At 37.3% G+C, this 21,117-nt stretch overlaps 2 protein-coding genes across 4 annotated transcripts; one reads left to right on the top strand and one right to left on the bottom strand.

Moving 5' to 3' along the window:
* Positions 1–9,488: 9,488 nt before the first annotated feature.
* LOC129238728 (segment polarity protein dishevelled) lies at positions 9,489–11,874 on the bottom strand. The gene has a single exon (XM_054873877.1). It carries the CDS (start codon positions 11,422–11,424, stop codon positions 9,673–9,675), a length of 1,752 nt encoding a protein of 583 aa, XP_054729852.1. The 5' UTR covers positions 11,425–11,874; the 3' UTR covers positions 9,489–9,672.
* A 2,472-nt stretch (positions 11,875–14,346) lies between these two features.
* On the top strand, positions 14,347–21,031 carry LOC129237282 (5'-3' exoribonuclease 1). 3 transcript variants are annotated; one of them, XM_054871933.1, is made up of 19 exons: positions 14,347–14,533; positions 14,714–14,826; positions 14,890–15,327; positions 15,405–15,846; positions 15,901–16,130; positions 16,192–16,307; positions 16,366–16,558; positions 16,616–16,789; positions 16,853–17,143; positions 17,209–17,477; positions 17,563–17,713; positions 17,778–17,946; positions 18,018–18,250; positions 18,315–18,629; positions 18,806–18,946; positions 19,017–19,224; positions 19,352–20,394; positions 20,453–20,659; positions 20,724–21,031. In XM_054871933.1, the coding sequence occupies exons 2-19, from the start codon at positions 14,752–14,754 to the stop codon at positions 20,784–20,786; spliced, it is 4,758 nt and encodes a 1,585-aa protein (XP_054727908.1). In that variant the 5' UTR covers positions 14,347–14,533; positions 14,714–14,751; the 3' UTR covers positions 20,787–21,031. The 3 variants fall into 3 exon arrangements, with proteins under 3 accessions (XP_054727908.1, XP_054727906.1, XP_054727907.1); XM_054871931.1 differs by having other exon boundaries at positions 20,721–21,031; XM_054871932.1 differs by having other exon boundaries at positions 14,602–14,826; positions 20,721–21,031.
* The last annotated feature ends 86 nt before the right edge of the window (positions 21,032–21,117 follow it).

Here is a 21,117-nt window from a genome sequence, read left to right as displayed (position 1 = left end):
AAAACCAGTTAAACTTTTTTATTAAGTAATCTCTATATCTAGATGCATATTTAATTAAACGCAAAAATGTATCCCAATGATAATTTTCCCCATTGAGAATCTCAATCAGTTATGAATCATTTAAGGTATATTTTCCGAAAAAGACTTTTCTGTATTCTCGTCATATTGGGCAGTGCGCCAGGAAATGTGCTATGTTTTCAAGCTCGCCTAAATTACATATTCAACAAGTTTTATTTTCTGTGCCAAATCTGTTGTTATTTAAAATTACCATGTCACCTCTAGCCCAGAGGACTTCTTTCTTTATAACAATTTTGGACATATAATGTGGCAGCCGATTTTCTGAGTATATAAACAAAATTCTGTGCATATACTTATGGAACAGTTCTAAAGTGAACAAATGATTTTCTTGCATGCCGGTTTCCAAAAAAAGTATGTATGTAAGCATATGTGATTGTAGCTTCAGAATTCGCTTTACAAAATACTTTTGCAATATCTAAACTTCTTCAAACCACCCGAAACCCCACAACTGTGCTGCGTATGATTGTATTGAACAACAAACTGCTAGAAAAAGTTTCCATTTAGCTTCAATTATTATAAAATTTCTTGCTTTTTTAAAAGACAAGTCCACGAAGCATTAATACCATTCTTTACTGCAGCTATAAGGCAGTCTATCAAGCTGCCAGACCACAGCAGTATTTTCCAAGCGGAAGTTTTTGCTGTGGGGAAGGCCGCGGAGCTAGCCTACACTAGAACAAGAAAGAACTCAACAATTAATATATACGTGGATAGTCAAGCAGCAATAAGAGCAATAAGCTCATATTGTATTAAATCCAAAAATGTTCGACGGAGCAGGGAGGCCATAGAAAGGCTAGCCGAAAACAGTAGGCTGCATATCTACTGGGTACCTGGTCACAAAGGCATTATAGGGAACGAAATAGTAGATGAGATAGCAAAAAGTGCTGTGAGACTACCATTTGAACAAGAGAACGACATACCGAGACCGCTAAACACAATATACAATGAAATGGACGACCACATGAAAAGGCAAGTGAAAGCTAGGTGGACTAACCTGACCACATGCAAAACAGCAAAACTCATGTGTAGAACCAACGACAAAAAACTCACTCAATTCGTACTTACGCTCTCGCGAAAGGAATGCAGAACTATCATAGGTATGCTAACAGGTCACAATCTATTGGCTGCACATGCGTACAAGATAGGGATTGCTAACACGGACAAATGCAGAAAATGCAGAGAGGATGTTGAGGAGACTCTAGAACACCTTCTGTGCGTTTGTCCGGCATTATCAAAAACGCGACTAAGATGCCTGGGAGCCCCACTGTTTGAGGGTCTGGAAGACGTCTCAAAAGCGGAACTCCCAGACCTACTTAGATTCGCCAAAAGCGCTGACATCCTACACGATGTCTACTTTAGGGATTCATAGAGTTCGGTCTCTATCTGGTATCGCTAGGGACCAAAAGGTCTATGCGTGGCTTATTGCCAACCAGGCTAACCTAACCTAACCTTACTGCAGCTATTCTGTTTTCAACATGTTTTTTAAAACTCATCTGAGGTGTTATTTCCACTCCTAAGTAAGTATATCGAGACACAGTCTGTATATCTTCCTTACTATAATACCATTTCTTCTCTTTAGGGGGCGTCCATAAATTACGTGAGATATTTAAGGGGGGAGGGGGTCGAGTCAAATCTCATCTAATCTTACGTTGGAGAGAAGGGGCGATCTCGGTAAATATCACGCAATTTTTTTTCTGATTGAAACAAAAAAAATTATACTATTTTGGTCCATTATCCAGATTGTACATGCTTAAGATTTAATCTTAAGCGTAATCGTAGTATGATTAAGATCATTCACTAATTCGTTCGAAAGAAAATAATTTCATTCATACTTCGACAGTATACATTACTGCTGTCAAACCACCATATTTGTTTGATACCAAATAGCTCAATTTAATCTGAATTTACGGTACAGTGTAGCCCGTCGTTTGTTTTCGCGCCACTATCAGCCGAACGTGCGACTCGATGAACAAGAGCGTACGAGCTGAGTGGCAGCGACACACGGACAGGTTCCAAACTTCTTTGTTTAGAGAGAGCCAATATTTACTCCAGGTACATTGCAGTTGATTCATATCAAATTTTTATGCGTGCCTATTTTATTTTTTTTTTTTTTAGTTTTTTAACGAGCGCGAATGTCAGAGTTACAAAGGGAAATTGTTTTTAATTTTTTTTTTAGGTTGTGAAATGCGATGATCAGAACTGCTGCAGCCCACGCCGGAGTGATCTGCATATGATTCTTCACGACCGTTTTCTGCCACCTCCATACCCCATCACTTAGGTTGATTGACGTTTGATAATTCCGGACTTAAAAGAACATGACGGAAATTCATTTAGTAGTTACGATTTAAGTCTTCTACTCGTATTGTAAAATTTTTTTTTAGTCTTAACTAGTCGTAAATAAAAGCACGAAGCAATTTTTTTTTTTTTCTTTTTACAATAACAATCTAACGCGCTTACATAAGAAACCCACATTTTGAAAAATCTCACGTGAGATTGGGGGATGGGGAGGGGGTTGAATAAAATCTCACGACATCTCATCAGAGGGGGAGGGAGGTACAGAAAATTGAAAAAAAACACCTCACGTAATTTATGGACGCCACCTTACTAAGTTTCCCACCTTTTCTGAACACCATTATTTGAGACTTTGAGCGGTTTACTTCAAGATTCCACAGGTTGCAGTAGCTTTCAAGGTTATTAATCATCAGTGCAGTTTGCCTGGGTGATCCGCTGATAAAATGATATCATCCGCATACATTAGAAGTCTAATATTTTTCCCTTCTATGTTTAGTCCTCCTTCTAAGCTTTCATGCAAGTCATTTATGTAAAGCACAAATAGTATTGGCGACAATAAACATCCCTGTTGGTGATCTAAGTTTGTTTTGCATGTAACTGAAATTTCTGAGCCATTCCATACAATACCACTATAAAATCTCATATTGTATTAGTATTGTATTGTAGTATCAGACCTCAACAACGTCGTGGCATGGTGTGATAGGAATCTACTTCAGCTAAATATTAAGAAATGCTCGCATGCGTCATTCTCTAAGTCTAATCATTTAAGCTCTACCTCACATTTTGTAAAGAACTCACGTCTAATTACTCTTCATGCCATTATAGATTTAAGAGTAAGCTTTGACTCCACTTTTCAGTTTCTTCGTCATTTGTACTTCGTCATCGCCTAATCGTATCCGTTGCTTTTTGCTTTCGATTTTACGGATCCATACACTTTAAAGTCACTATTTACTTCACTCATACGATCTAAGTTAGAGTATGCCGGCCATTAAGCAGAAGGGACTGCAGACGGCTGGTTGGACTGATGGCGGGCCGCTTTCTGTGGGCAAAGCACATGGAAATGTACTCTGCAGACGGCGGACCACTTCCTGTGCGTCTGCCCAGCCTTCGTTCGGTCGGATCAGGTTTGAGGTCTTTGACACTGATGTGTTAAGAAGCGACCATCTTGGCTCCTCGGCACCGCAAGATTTACTCAGATTTCTTCGGAGATTGGGTAGATTTAAAGAAAATTAAAAGGGAATCCAAGTGTAGTACAATGGACTCAATTAATGTCTGAGTGCTGCACTTGCTAGTTGCCCCGACAAAAAAAAAATGGCGGCCTTATAATCCGTGCCACATCAGTAGACTTCTTTCTTTCTTCGTTTTGCACTCAGATCTTTAAACTTCTTTGATTCGATTCCTTCATACATCTTTCTTCCTAGAGCGAGTTAGAACTATTTATGGCTCGAAAGCACCAGCGTTTGCACGGCAGTCGGTTCTACATTACCGGCATGACCGGATTTATATTCGGCCAAGATCTGTCACTTCAGCTGCATTTGTCGTATATGTCGTATACGCCTATGCCGCTACAACTGGAACAACAACAACAGAACATTGAATAAGGCTAATCAGATTTCAGTTTCTTTGGCATTTGTATTATCGCTATCGAAATACAACAAAACTTCACATTGAACTTGAAGAAGGGAACCTATACAGTGCGTACCATCATACTTAGTTAGGGAACCCTTCGTATAACTTGTTCCTAACGTGCCGCTATTTCAGTGTGCACAAAAATGACAGTTCAAGTGGGCAGTTTCACAATCAACATTTCAAGTAAAACAGAGTAGATTTTAGAGAATAGATTAGATTTTTTATGAGGTTTGCACTTCGATCTTAAGACCTTTTGTGCCCTCTACTCATCACAGTACCTCATCCAGACCCAGTTCCCTTATGAAACTGGAGATAGCGCTGGGTTGGATTGAGCGTATATGCCTTTCTTCCGGCTGCAGTGGGCCGAGATGTCTCAACCTTCTCCGACCTATAACGCTACTTTCAAGGAGAAGCGGAATTGGAGTCTCCTGAGATAGGACGCAGAAACGACAAGAATCAGGTGACCATATCCCGATCATGTGCAGATGACTACGCAGTCTGCAGTGGACTGTGAGCATTCTCAGTTTATCCTTAAGGAGGGTTATGTGCTTTTTAAACCTCTTTTAGTTGTGCCCTCCCAGTAAGGATTTCGTATAGCGTAGCCCCATAGTTTGGTGCCAGCAAACCTTCCTTACCCTACGGATTCATATATAAATTTATTCAAAAGGAAGAGTAGCCGTTCTCACGAATGAGAGTTGCTGCATACCAAAGAACAAAGCCTAAAATTAGAGGTCGCAGTGAAGCTATTTCGAGACTGCAGTTAAGAAAAATGGTGGCTTTGTCGTGAACAATTTTTATTTTTATTTTTTACTTCGTGGAAAATAATGTGAACTCGTCTACAATTGTAACTAAGTTTTTTAAAGATAAGCCTATTTCCAGAAGCCAAAGAAAGCCAATCGTGCAGTCGAAATTTGAACTATCACCTCGAGGAGACCCAGATTTTCTTGCTAATGATTATCATTTGACAAAATATTAATTTTTCAAATGCACTTTTACGCTTTTTTTAATGAAATAGTTACTTAAATTTCGTTATTATTTAACTGAAATTAATTTTTTAATTGGTTTTTTGATGATGAGTATTTGGGTGACTATTTTAAACATAGGTAAACGAAATGGAATACAAACAAAAATAATAATTTAATATTTTTTTACCAATAGCTCTTTATTGAAAATAAATGTTATGTATGCAAGCAGAAATTCTAAGTTGGAAATGGAGACATCACCAAAGCAGCTTCACACTGGAACTCGCAGGGAAGCCCCTCGAACACGTAGAGGCGACTAGGCGAAGCAGAAGCGCTACAAGCAGGCCGCTTTTGGCGAGAAGTGAAATTCCTAGCTTTAACCAAATCTAGCCTAAATTGTTTATTGAAGCCCTATGTTCCACCTAGGAACGACGAGAAAATAACATACCGAAACATAGCTCCCCGGAGAGTCGGTGCTACGTTACCGAAACAACTCGAATTTAAGTCCGCCAATGATAGTCCCTTCAGCAACATTCCTCAAAATATTATGTTGTTACATCAACGAGTTAATAAATAATCAACAAGGGACCAAAAATAAAAGTTATCTCGAAGTTATAAATTGTAAAGGTTGCCTGAATTCCGAAGTTTGACGGAAAAGTTTCTTCATAGCAGTTATTAGATTAGAAACACTTAGTCATTAAGAATTATTTCCCAAAGTTTATTTTTAACTTTGCCTCATAACTAAAGCGCAGAAGGATTTATTCCCGTTGCCAATCTATATATGTATATTTATATATATGTAATCTATATGTAATAGGGTATGTTCAACAATGCATTATAATGCGCAACATACCATTTCAGAGTGAGCAGTGCGTTCAAAAATGCAAATATGGCAGTACTGCAAATGCAACGCGTTCTTAAACGTCATTTTTGTATCAAAAGTCGTGCATTATTTGCAGCAAAAATTTTCACACTGCCAATAAATACGCTAGTACAATGTCTGATGATTATTTATTTTAGCTTTTAATACAAAAATTGATGAAAAATACGTTATTTAAACTTTTTTTATTATACTTTTCTTGGTTTTAGTGATTACTTTAGTACATCGGAGATAAAATAACTGCTCAGAGTCCGACTGAGCATGGAGAACGAGTTCACGTCGGGAAGGAGGAAAAAGAACGTGCTCTGGGCTAAGGTCGTAGATGAAGTAAAAAAAGTTAATAAAGATTTAAAAATAGATAGAAACATCGCCCAGCGAAAATTTTCTAATTTACTCATCACATATAAGCGAATAAAAAAACAGAAACAATACATCCGGTAGAGAATCAACATCATGGCTTCACTACGAAGACTTTGATGAGGTGTATGGTACCAGGCACTCAATCAATGTGCCCACTCAAAATTTACAAAGCTCAGTTGAGCTGCCGATGTCGATATTAACGGAACCTAATGATGTTGAGCCATCAAATTCTCCACAAACTTCAAGTCGTACAACCGCACAGTCTCGAAAAACTGCAAATAGCGAAATTATGAATTTTTTAGAAGATGAGGCGATAAAAGAACAGGCCCGGCACGATGAAGTCTTGGCTGTGGAGAGAGAAAAACTTGCTTTAGAGAAAGAAAGAATAAAAGCGCTTTTAGACTTAAAATCAATTTTTTGATATTAAACTTTTGACAAGATAAGTCCTTCTTTTAAGCTTAGCACGGTTTTTTTTTTTTCTTAAATTTAATAAAAGACTATCGGTTTTTCCTCACATACATCGTCCATGACCAAACTTAGTAGCAATTCCATTTTACTGCACAGGGCGTTCATAAATGCAACAAATCTATTTGCAATTTTTCAACAAATCTATCAGTTGCATGAATTGTCACATTGACAGTGCTGCCAGCGCTGCAAGTACTGCGCATCATAATGCGTTTCTGAACATAGCCATACTTGAAGGCATTCTTAGCACCTTTCGTTCGAGAAATCGAAATAAATGATTTGATTATGAAATAAACTGTTCGACTGAGTGGAAGCTCGAGAGCAATGAGGTGCTAGTACTGAGACTGTGGCTCTATGATGTTACTCAATGGTTCTACTCAGAGATACGATTAACTTAAACCAAGTTAGAGATAAATATCTGTGTTATTGTGACAAGCCGTTATGTAAAGTTTACATTTCAGATTATTAATAATTGTTAGTAAGGAAAACTCCTGCATATTAGTTATCAGGCAACGTAAAAAAATAAACCTTGGGCAATAACACTTCTTGTAACGGAAATATTATTTTTATATTTACTTCGCTTCTACGTAATTGGAGCGACCCGGATTTATATGCGACCAAGGACTGTCACTTCAGCAGCTTTCCCCGCATATGTATGAGGATATAACTCTCAACGGCGAAATAAAAAATATTTCTCATATCATAACTGTTATTGTGATAAAACTAATAACTGTTCAGTCCCAGCTTAAAGCTAGTTCATGTTCCTATCTCTCTCTTATTGTTATAATTAATAGCTTTGCACGAACATTTAAAGAATACCAGTAAATGTATGTACAGTATCGGACAAAACATTTACAACTGCAATGCAGCCTTCAATTTATTTTTTGTCATAATGTCATTCTTCACTCAATTGCAATTCAATTTCATGATATGGATACTAGAGCATCTGAGTAATATTTTCCAAAAAATCTTTTCCTTTTTATAGCTGTATTTAAAAAAAAAATTAAATTATCTGGCAACTATGAGCAACAAAACAATTGCAACCTTGTGAGCTTAGCTATATAACGGTAAAAATGCTTGAGCTTGGTTTTGTTTTTTAACTGTTCTGAGTTTAGTTTAATCGTGTCAATTTGTGAACATCAGTTTTGTGCAGAATTTGTGGCGATAACACAATTTTTTTGTAAAGTTGAGTTAAATGAAGTAATGGCTCGAAATAAGTTCGGTGAAGTATTACGCGCGCGTGTTGTAGATGAATATAACCAAGGAATGACCCAGAAAGATATATCCATAAAATATAATATTCATAAAACAATTTCAAATTTTCAAAAACAAAACTATCGCGGTGGTGCATCGAGGAGGCCGACCAAGAAAAACGGATGAAAGAACTGACAAACTAATAGCGAGAGAGGTAAAAAAATATCAATTTAGAAGTGCCCCCCCAATTGGTAAAGGAGCTTGGGTTACCAATCAGCTCAAAAACTGCCAGTCGTCGCCTGGCTGAAGCTGATTTACGGACGTACCGACCCACAAAGAAGCCGCTTATTAGTAAGCGTAACCAACCAAAACGATTGCAGTTCGCAAGGGATCACATAGATTGGCCACTAAGCAAGTGGAAAGCTGTTCTTTTCAGCGACGAATCCAAATTTAATTTGGTCAGAAGTGATGGCGTATCCTACGTTCGACGCCCACGTAACAAGCGTCTTCAAAAATCATACTGTGTAAAGACTGTTAAGCATAGTGCTTACATTATGGTCTGGGGATGCTTTTCTGCTCCTGGTTTGGGACCACTCCATTGTATTATGGGCATAATGGACCAGTACGTTTACAGGGACATTATGGAATCGGTAATGCTGCCGCATGCTGAGTGGGAAATGCCCTTGAAGTGGGTCTTCCAACAGGATAATGACCCGGAGCATACGGCGAAGGTCCTGAAATCATGGTTCCAGAGGAATAAAGTGGACGTAATGGAGTGGCCCCCACAATCCCCAGATCTTAACCCCATAGAAAACCTATGGGAAATAGTAAAAAAGATAATTGATCGGACTAATGTGGCAAATACTGACCAATTTTTCCAAAGAGTCCTGGAGGCATGGAGAAATATACCACAAACGATAGTTGACAATTTGATAGCTTCAATTCCGAGACGATGCAGTGCTGTTATTCAGAGCAATGGTTTTGCCACGAAATACTAAGTTTAATAAAAATAGTTTACTGATTTCCTTTAGTTGCAATTGTTTTGTCTTATTAGATACAGGTGTTGGACACATTTGATTTTTAAATTTAAGATATGAACTGTTGAATTTGAATAAATTTGTTTTATTAACGTAAATCAACATCTTTTATTACAAATAAAGTGAAATTAACAGGCTCCAAACAAATAACGGCTGAGCAATCGAAAGTTTTCATTGCCCACATTTTAGTTGCAAATGTTTCGTCCGATACTGTATATATAAAAATTGATTAAGAAAAAAATTTAGGAAGAAATGGAGCAGCACATTTTTTCAGCTTTAGCTTCAAGTTTCTGGTGAAAAATGCAGTAGGTTAGTAGGTTGATTTCCATTAGTAACAACCAACGGTTGTTAGTTATACTAAAAGTGCCTTTCCTTGGTTTCGTAATCATCTTATACCAATGAATAAGCCTTTTAGTTAACACCCTCTTTTTATGATTGCCAACAGCATGTTTTGCCACTAATAAGGTCAGCTCACATTAAATTGATGTCTGCGTATTTATAAATATATATGTATATACATACATACTACATGCAATTCGATAAATCTTCCAAGTGTGTATAATCTAAAATATCTAATAAATGATAAATCAGAAATTCTTTTATTTGTATTTTTAAGGTTATCGTTATGTTGTATTTATTTATTTTTATTATTATTGTGGTTACTAAATTCTCCAAATTTTATCCAAAATTATGTATGTATGCATGTAATGTATTTATGTATAATTATGTGTGTATGTACTTGTATATAAAAAGAATAAACACAATTTCATTGCAATTTCTACAATACGTAATTAAAAACCGACGCATCTTGTTCGTTGGTGCCGCGATTTGACGAACCGGAAGATTTATTTGAGCCATGTGCTATGGTCATTTGGTTGGTCTGGTGTATAACCGATGTTATGTCGCTTTGCGATGCTGATATATCCTTGCTCGTCAACACATCTGAGCTACTCGAACCGGATGAGATGTGTCGCTCTGTTAATCCATATTGTATGGGCTGATAACCGTGACTGGGATTATAGGTGGCTGAGTATGGCATATAAATAGGTGGATTCGGCAGTGGTCCAATGTCGCTGGTAATGCTTTCCGTATCAGCATGACTAATGTTGGAACGACAATTGGTATTACGATCGTCATTAACCACATAATAACACTGTTCAGAGAATGTTAGCTTGTTAACGGTATGTTTAATGTAGTTATTGCGCAGCATTGCCGATACAATGCGACGTGCCTCACGACGATCTTGCACATCCTCTACGTTCTCCAGCACCCAATTTACAGCATCGGCGCCAATAAATGCATTCGGTATGGTTATTTTGAGCCACATTCGATCTCGTATTTCTAAACCACTATCAGGTTTTGTCATTGCCTTCACAATTTCCTCTAAATTATTTTGATCCAGTCGTTCCTTAATCGGCTCTGGTATATCGGGTATAATACTATCATGTGCAGTCAGTGCTTGAGTGTGTGCAACCCAAGCGCCAGGATCGATGGGACGAACCGGCTCAGTCCGCGGTATGGTAAAGTAACCTTTTGGATTCGGATCCCAGCATTTGGCGACCACCAATTTAATGGGTCCAGGCTTCTGCACAACCTCACGCAGAACGCGCACAGCCTCATCATTGGTCATGTTTTCAAAGTTCACTTCATTGACTTGAAGTATCATATCGCCAGGTTCAATGCGTCCATCCAACGCAACAGCGCCACCCTTCATTATGCTGCCTACATAAATTCCGCCATCACCGCCACGGTTCGATTGACCCACAATTGAAATGCCAAGGAAGTTAACCGCCTCCATGTTAATGGATACAGTAATGATATTCAATGACATTGTCGAATCGGTTATCGATGAATAACTAGATGTGCGTGACATGCTTGGAGCTCGTTTTTTACGCCGCTGTGGTTTCTTACGCACCTGCAACCTTTGAACGCTGCTATAGTCTGTCATGTCGCGATCAAGTGTAATTTCAGATTCGGTGCCAAACAAGCTGGTTGAATCCAAGTCACTTGACAGCACCGAAGCAGACTGATATGTAAGAGGATGCTGCATCATCGGATTTGTTATTACACCCGTGTTCGCTATACCCACGCCGACAACACCGCCTCCACCACCTCCAACACCCATAGCGGACATGCCTACTCCCATCATACCAGCAACTCCGCCGCTGCCGATTTTCTGCTGTTGAGCACCACGCATATTTGGACGTACCTCGCACTCACTGGCCGGCAACTCGGAGCAGTTATCAGATTGATTTGTACCATCAGCTGAAACCAGCCAAGAAACTACACGTCCATTAAAACATGGTAGTATGGTGGAGTCATCTGCAATCTCTTCTTTTACAACACCAAAATCCGCATCCATTGATTTGAAGAAATATTTGTAGTTGTTGTTTTGTTTATTGAGCACCATTTTGAAGTCCTTTAATGTCACTTGCGCTGAGGGTATGGGAATTTTCACCAAATAAGGGGTAGTCTCGTCATCAATGTGATAGATGACTTTTGTTTCATGACTATTCTTATCTGCATCCATTTTGTTGTGTGTTTGTGTGTGTTACTTAAATTCGATAAGTGCTTAATTTCTTTAATTGCTTTCTGCTGTACAACTATATTCTTAAGAAATAATTTTTTCTTGCACTTTTACTGTTTTTATTTTTGCTTTACATAAATCTATGGCGTTTATACCCCAACGAAGTTTCAAGAATTTTTTCTTTTGGGTTGGGTTAACTGTGGGGCTTAGGCGCTGCTCCTCCGCTGCTATTCACCGAAGGCGTTGCTCGCGTCGGAGCATGTTTTTTGTTTAAAAATCTCGAACTTTTCAATTTCTACACATCACAAATAATGTAAAATCAATTTTAGAAATTGAACTTAATTGCTAATATTAGCAATAACTGCTTTACTATTGTTTACAAAGACTTTTTTACTAATTAATTACTGGAAAAATATGCAGACAGCGAAAAAAGAAGCAATACTATTTGACATTCCGAATTTGAAGTCCACACGAGTGGATGGCGAGTTGACGGTATACTTCGTGCATATGCCTGGGAACAGTGTTGGAATTTTAAGCAACCAGTAAGATATTTTAATATTATGGCACTTTTTTTTAGTTGTGTGAGCGTTGGAGCCATAAATGTTTGCGAGCTTTAAACGTGAATAATAAATTTATTAGAAATAAATGTAAACTTATTTAAAGTTATGCAATGTATACTTTTTCCACACTTTTGGCATCTTAATAAATATGATATTATATTATTTAATATAAATATAAAATTAGTTGCGTACTAAAATGGTATTTGAACACAATTTTAACTACGGATATTTAACACCATTTCGATGTCTTTGACAAGCTGATAAATGGCCTTGGTGAACTTTTAATTGTGAAGAACATTTTAAGCTTAACTGTGTTAGTATAGGCCATAAGATTTTGAAAAAATTGCTTCTGAAAAGTGATGCAATTATAAGAAAATTTTAAGAAATATGTAAATTAAAAATCATGTGTTTTTTTCATCGAAACATTAAATAAACAGTTGACTAATATTCAAACAATGAGAGTGTACGATAGTAAGCTGATAAACATTTTAATGTATATCTATTATATTTTGTATATGGATTCTGGCATTATCAATAATTGAAAATGAATTTTGTAATTCTGAGCCAGTTGTAATTTTGTACAATTAATTATCAAATGGTTTACTTAATTTGAATAATGTTCCGCAGAATTTGGTAATAGTTTAATTTAATTTGAAAAATGTTTCGCTTAGCTTAAAATAGGTTTCGTTTAATTTGGAAAAGATTTAATTTAAACTGAAAATGGTTTAATAAGGTTATCCGCGATTCGGTGCAACATTCTAGAATAATTGCATTACGTATTATTTGTAACATGAACGAAATGCGTACTTTTATGAATGGAGTATTTACTTGAGTTGGACTTATTAAACCTGAAAGATACTGTACAAAATGAATTCTATTGCAACTCTGTGTGAATTTGTTCACATCAAATCAAGGCGAATCCATTGAGGTGATAGCATTTTTGGATGATAGTAGTACAGCAGCTGATTCTTTTTTCTTATGATTTGAAAGTTTGAATGTCAAAGTGATCAGTTTTTTTGCTGTTCCTTTGTAAATTTGTTTACATTCTGATTAATTTTAACATTCAAAACACCAAATAGCAAACCCAAAAGGTATGTAAATATTGTCGTTACTCTAGTAAAGTCACCTTCTATGAATTCGCTATGCGCTTTTTTTACTCTTTTAGATTTTTTTAGTTTGGAAATTTTTAATTTTCAATTTTTTTATTTCGTATATGATGTAATGTTAAATAAAGTCTCCAACAATAGCGACAACATTGTATTTGTTTCCAATGTCTCTATTATTTAAAATGTTATGCTATATAAAATGTTGATGTGCAATGTGGAATCCCGCATCGTAAAGCACAGACTATTTTCATTAAGATATCATTTGCAAAACTTACTTAGTTTATGCCTATAATTAAAGAATTTTTGTTTCAGATGACTGATTTACTTAAGTTGTCTCAATTGTAATGCTAGAAGCGCGAGGGTTTGCAGAACCTGATAGTATACACTCACCTTAAGCTGTACTCTTAGATTTCCAGTAAGATACATGTGAGAAGGCTATTTGCGAATATAACAAAATCTCAAAATCTATCGATCTTGATCTTTCTTTGCCTGAAACAAGTTTTTACTGATAATAGGAATGCGAGGCCCTAATTTAGGTATAATTGTTAAATAGTCTGCAAGAAATTATTATTTCATAGCCTATATATGCAAATAAATAAATTAATCAACTAATCGAAGGAGGTTTATTAAAATCCACTCCAGCAGTGAGGAGATTCTTCGTCGAATTGCAACAGCAAACAACACATATAAGCGAAATAATTAATTTTAATTTAAACTCAAAACACTGAAATACATATATGATATTTAACAAGTTATATTAATTCAATTGATATTTCAATCATATTTTAATTGATTTGTTAATTTGTATTTTGAGTGTGAAAAAGCTTTGTAAGTATGACAATTCTTACTTAATTTAGTATTTTTGTTTTTTTTTTTTTTGCTCGACCTTCAATAACACATACACAAAGGAAAAAATTTTCGGTACGAATTTTTTCTACCCGTATCTCTTTCAAACATACGGTACACGAATACGGTATGTTTTAATACGGTCATTAAATTGTTAGAAATATCATCTGCAAGGCAAATTCATAAAAGATGACGTGCGTTTTGATAGTTTGACTGTCAAAAATTCAGTGAAAATGTAAACGAACAAATAAAGCGTCAATAAAGAAGCCAATTAACTTGCCAATCAAACCAATAAATCGCAAGAAAATAACACAAACCAACTGCAAAAGCGAAGTTATTTTCTATGAATTCGCCTTGATCATCACCCTAATGAGAAAATGCTAGACTGAACCTGCCATTTAAATCGAACGGGACTTTTGATTGAACTGCCAAATTTTTCGTTTTTATTTGCTTTTCCTTGCATTAATCGGTGCTCTGAGTACAATTGTTTTGTTAGTGGCTTGACTGGAATACATTGCAAAATATTTCGCAATTATTTTAATTCTATATTGAAGTGGATTAAAATCTTTTTATATTTGCAATTGTATATTTCTGTAGTTGGTAAGATCTTTTCTCCGAAGCGTGGAAGTGTTTTCATGCAATAACAACAAAAACTACTGACATTGCAGATTTAATTTCTTGCAAAAAAATATGGGGCACTAATCAAATATTTGAATAAATTATATGAACGTCATTCGAGATCCGATAGGTTTAATAAGGTTATATACATTTGATTCCTAGGTTAAAGGCTGTGACATACCGTTAACAAAACCACAAACATGGGAGTACCAAAATTTTTTCGCTACATCAGCGAACGTTACCCTTGTCTAAGTGAGCTGGCAAGAGAGCAGTGTGTAAGTGCTGGAACTAAAATGTATAGTCTACTTGAATTTGATTTTTATTGTTTTATTTTATAGATTCCGGAATTTGACAATCTGTATCTGGACATGAACGGCATCATTCACACGTGTTCACATCCAGATGACAGCAACTTTCACTTCACCATAACGGAAGAAAATATTTTTAAGGAAATTTTCAATTATATTGACAAGTTATTTTTCCTTATTAAGCCACAAAAACTATTTTTCATGGCTGTTGACGGTGTAGCACCTCGCGCTAAAATGAATCAGCAACGCAGCCGGCGTTTTCGTTCGGCTAAAGATGCTGAAATATTGGAAGCCAAAGCGAAAAGCCGTGGCGAAGTACGTGAACATGAACGCTTCGACAGTAACTGTATCACGCCCGGAACAGAGTTTATGACTCGCCTGCATGAAGCACTACGCTATTTTGTAAAGAGTAAAATAAGTTCAGATCCATTATGGCAAAAATGTCGCGTTATACTTAGTGGTCAAGATGTAAGTTTATTTACCTATTTCAATTTGTTTTATTATTAGGTTATGTAATATTTTAAATAATTGTACTAAATTTACAGGCCCCTGGTGAAGGAGAGCACAAAATAATGGACTATATTCGTTACCTTAAATCTAAAAAAGACTACGATCCCAATACACGTCACTGCCTCTACGGGCTGGATGCAGACTTGATTATTTTAGGGCTCTGCACACACGAATTACATTTCGTAGTATTGCGGGAAGAGGTCAAATTCGGACGAAAGGCTAAACAGGCTGCAGTTGAAGAAACGCGCTTTTTTCTCCTACACTTGGGATTGATGCGCGAATATCTCGAAATGGAGTTCGATAAGCTGAAACAAATAGATGACAAATTTGACATATCCAATCTTATAGATGATTGGGTACTTATGGGATTTCTGGTTGGCAATGATTTTATACCACATCTGCCGTGTATGCACATTTCTTCGAATGCACTGCCTTTGCTATATGACACGTACATTAAAGTTTACCCATCACTCGGAGGCAAGAAAAAGGTCGCTTCAAGTAATATCATAATTTTCATAACAACTATTTCAGGTAATATAAATGAAAAGGGGCATCTAAACTTAGAGCGTCTGGAAAAATATTTTGCTGAACTTGCCGACGTGGAATTTAAAATTTTTCAAGAAAACCATGCGGATTTGAAATATTTTGAAGCTAAACAAACAAAAAATGGCATCGATGAGGCGTTCGACTTTGATATATCCGAAATAACGAACGACAATCAAGATGCTGATCTCGCTATTTTAATAGAGAGCAGTAGGCAGGTATGTGAAGCAGCGCACCGCCAAGGATAAAATAACTAATTCTATTATTTCTCCCCGACAGTTTTTAGAAGATGACGATGAAGACTTGCCGGACGAAGAACAACATATATCTGACGAATTTGAGACTTATAAGCGCAATTATTATCTGAACAAATTAAACCAGGACGATATGAATAAGTGAGGCTTGTTAAACTTTAATGGAAATTAATAATTGCATAGTAATTCTTACTTTCAGTGAATCGAAACGTGAGCAGGCTATTTGCTACATTACAGCATTGCAGTGGATTTTGGATTACTACTATAGAGGTGTTCTGTCATGGGACTGGTATTATCCTCACCATTATGCACCATTCATCAGTGACCTGAAAAACTTTAAGGACTATAAATTTAATTTTAATTTGGGTAAACCATTCCTACCATTCGAACAGGTAACTAAATTCGCAAAAATTAAAATCTTAATAAACCTAACCAATGTTTGCTTAAAGCTTTTGGCTGTTCTGCCAGCAGCTAGCAGAGACTTATTGCCATCCGCTTATCGTGACTTAATGACTAGTGCAACGAGTGAGCTACTCGAATACTATCCGCAAGAATTTGAAACCGATTTAAATGGTAAAAGGCATGAATGGGAAGCGGTGGTGCTAATTCCTTTTATAGATGAAGTAGGCGGAGTCAATATATATTATTTTTAAACACATTTATGAAAATTAACTTTATACTTGTAGAAATTATTGTTAAACGCTATGAAAGATTGTGAGAAAAATCTTACACCATCTGAAATAAGACGAAATCAGCATGGCCCCATGCTGCAATACGATTACACTCGAGAATCACAAGGAAGTGTACCAGGTATTTTCTCAATGAAAGCGCTCTACCATGTATACTGCACTGAGCAGAAGATTTGGTCGAAAGAAATCGCTATTCCGTCCGACAAGACAGTGTGTGTGGAATTGCTGAGCCCAGATCTTACGCTTTTCGTTCCTGGATTTCCGACAATGAAGCATTTGAAATACGATGTACGTTAACGCTTTCGCCATTTCTATTTGTGTATTTATTTTTTTATTTTATACTCATTGCACAGTTTGATGTGAAGTTTGCCCGTGTGCGCGTTTTTGATCAACCCAGTCGTAATGAGAGTGTTATACTCAAACCGCAAAATCGGGAAAGATTTGACGATGTCTATAGCGTTGCTGAAAAGTGCTTGAATCAGAGTATTTACATTGGTTGGCCACATTTAATAAAGGCTAAGGTGGTTGGAATATCCAGCAAAGAAAAGTACATCGACACGAGCGGCATGAAAGACATGGACCCAAAATTGTTCCAAATACACATGAAGACGGCACAAGAACAGTGAGTGAAAATGTTTCGAGAAACTATGCAATAGAATTTCAATTGAAGTGCAATTGCGTTATAAACTAAAATTTATTTTATCTAGTCTCGCAACGCGCATGGGAATAGAATTTGACGACTTTACAGTTTTGGTTCATGTGCGCACACACGTCGGCTCCACGTACACTTGCGGCAATCAAGGAAAAATAATAATTAACGATGCCTGGGGGCAAGCAGTGACCGCTTATCCTGCACAGGTTATGCGCATAGCTTTTCAATTCGCTAGATTTAAAATATTGAAGATGTTTATTACATTTTTAGGGAGTCGTTTCGGAAATTGCCGTTCAAAAAAACCTTGCGCTGCAACCCAAAAAAGTGGAAAATTTATTTCCAACAGATAGTACTGTGTTTTTCTTGGGAAGCCCATATTTTGGCAGCGAAGGAACCGTACTGAATCCGCTGCTGGTATATGAATGCGGTCGTTTGAAAGGTAAGCCAGGAAGATGTCCTAGTAAATAGTTTTGGTTAATGTGTCGAAATTTAATTGTCACATTATTTCAGTAAACATAACGGTTCTGCCAGAACCAGATTTCAGCGTTGCTAGAATAATTCAACAAAATTCGGAGCGCGACTACATTAACTCCTTTCAAGCATCCGTCAGAATTGGTTTGCACATGAAATGCCTTGGGCGCGTGACGGGAACGGTATTGGTAATAGCCGGCGCTAGACGTACGCAGCTGCCAGAAAATGTGGCTAAAACTAATATTGGCTTACAATTAAAATTTCCTAAGCAGGTGAGTTAAATTTATAATTTTAAGACGCGTGAAGTTTAATAAGTTTTTTCTTTTTTTATCTCAGCAAGAAGAACGGACTGAGTATTGCCGTCGTATCAGTAATCAATGGTATTACACATCAAAAGCAATTGCGCTCATACAAGCGTATTTTGAGAAGTTTCCAATGGTTTTCGAATATTTAAGTCGCTCATCTGATCGCAATGAATTTTGTTTTGAGGAAGATTTATTTCCTGGAGAAGTTGGCGAGCATAAGATGGACGAAATCGTCACATGGCTAAAAAGTCAAGAGCATGTTCAAGCGGACAGACGTTCATGCGGCTCACAAAGTATGGGAAAGGAGGCTGTGCAGAGTGTGCTTGACGCCATCGAACAGCTAAAGGTATGTTGTGCGTGGTACGCTGAACGGTAATATTTACTACGTCTTCTTCTTCTTGATTGGCGCGATAACCGCTTACGCGATTTTACTACATGCAGTAGGACAAAAATACTGTTTTGCGAAACCTCTTTTATGACGTTGTTTGTTCCAAGTTTATCTTATATATATTTTTTTTTAAGACTCTACCCGTCAAGACCGTTAAGCTGCAAGTGAAACCTCATCTGCTCTTGAAGCCTAACGTAACGCTGCCAAATTTGTATAAACCGAAACGACCTGTGAAGTTATTTGATCGTGTTGTAGTTGTAAAAACCACTTATATGGTACGATTTATTTATTTTTGATACTGTCTTAACTGCAGCATTTCTAATGTTTTGTATGTCTAATGTTAAGGTGCCATTGGGAGCGAAAGCCACAGTTATAGGCGTTTATCCGGTAATCGATCCGAACCCCGTGCGCCTGGAGTGTGTAAAGGCAGTAGATACTTTCTACGAACTGCTTTTTGATAAACATCTGCCTGGTGGCAATGATATATACGGCATCGCAGAGGAGCGAGTTTATAAAGTGTCGGAATCATCGCTATTGCTAATTTTCGCACAAGGTGGCTATGCTTTTTTCGTAATGTATTTTTCATATAATATTTATTTATTTTTTCATTGCACATTTACTATTTTACATTCTGTTCATCCTCTGTTGTTTGTTTTATTTTTTTGGTTTTTTTGTCACAGATAATAAACCGAACGAAATGCAAGATGCGGCACTCAATCTGTTCGCAAACGATGATAGATTTACGGATGACAACAGCAACAATTCACTACGTGCTAGACAACAGCAGCAACCAAGTCAAACGCGTGATTTCAACGAGCCAAGCTGCAGCAATAACTCAAAAGTAGTCATGCTGCAGCAAAAACAAACGCCCGCAGCGGCTGCGGCATCGTTGCCGGCACAAACAATAAATAAACATCAAGTTGGTGAAAGTAGCAGCGCTGTTACTATTGGTCACGACGACTTCTGGATGCCAGCTGCTGAAACAAAGATGAAGCAAACCACAGGAAATGAATTGGGTCGAGCGAATGTCAAAAACAATATCATAGAGAAGAACAGTGGAAACATTGAAGACCAAGCCATCAATTCTACACCTCTTTTATTGGGAAGAAAGCAAGATAAGGCTATGCAACAGCCGTCAAATAGCAATAAACTACTTCGTAATACTGCGCCTTCTAGCGTTGGCGAGATGAGTGAGTGTCAAGCTGAGACACAGGTCTTGAAGAGTTTACTAGGCGTCGGCCTGAACAGTACAGCTGCACAGCTTTTAACTCCAAACAATAACACATCAGGCCAACCGTCGAAGACGCATCTACCTCAACCGCCGGCTGGTTGGCGCAGCGATGCGCAACAAGCGCAACAACTGCCACAAAATAGTCGCCAACATTATCCAACATCGAATTTGCCTTTGCAGCCGCCCTTGCCTTTACACCAGCAACAGGTGCATCCATCGCCACTTTTACACTTTGGCGGCGGCGGCGGCGGCGCCACTATGGCAAATTGCCAGCCGTTGATTATGTCCAAATACAGCGATTTCTTTCCTCTAATGCCGCAACCGCGCTCAATACAACATGCCACACCCAATTCCCATCAGCAAACGGAACCGCACGCTCAGCCATCGCCATCACAATTGCCGCAGCATCAACAGCCACAAACACCAACTAATAAAGGAAATGTAGCACCAACTAGCACTGTAAAAGAGAACGTAGAGTACCTGCAAAGAAATGTAAGTATTGCACACATACACAAGCGTTGAATATTTTGCCTTGACATTTCCGTTGTAGCTCAAGAATTTGCAAATAAAGTCGGAAGCATCGAATATGGCTGCCACACCACAACAGCAGCAACAACAAACGACTGCAACACCCGTCAGCAACTCGCAAATAACGCCGGAAGCATCGAATATGGCTGCCGCGCCACAGCAGCAGCAGCAAACGACAGCAACACCTGCCACTGTCGCTGTGGACAACAGTCCAGATATTAAGAAGCAGGTAAGAAATGTAACTAATTGATCACTATTAGTGGTATTGAATTGCACCGTACATTTTCTAGCAGCCAAAACGCAAACGCTCGGCACGTGTACCTAAAATTGGTGCACGATTTGACAATGCACACTGATCGCTCTAGACGAATAGAAGTGGAACAAATGAAATTAAAATACTTTTGTTTAAATGAAAATATGCAGCTAGTGTTAGTTTAATTGATACATACATACAGCAACGGTGCACTAACTATGTAGCTCGATTTTAAAGTGACAAAAGTTGCACACAAACATTTGCTATTGAAATTAAAAATGTATTTTTAAACTATAACCAATTATGAGATAAAAATTTTGAGTATTTTTTGACGATTATGCGCATATGTTCCATACATAAGTACATTGGTATACTTACTTTAAATCGGGTCATATAGTTAAGTCACTCTAGTTAAGAAAAAACGAAAATTGTTA

This window comes from Anastrepha obliqua, chromosome 2 (genome assembly GCF_027943255.1).
Source record: "Anastrepha obliqua isolate idAnaObli1 chromosome 2, idAnaObli1_1.0, whole genome shotgun sequence".
NCBI classification, from domain to species: Eukaryota; Metazoa; Arthropoda; class Insecta; order Diptera; family Tephritidae; genus Anastrepha; species Anastrepha obliqua.
Note: the sequence above shows the minus strand (reverse complement) of the source record. Positions and strands in the feature narration are given on the sequence as shown.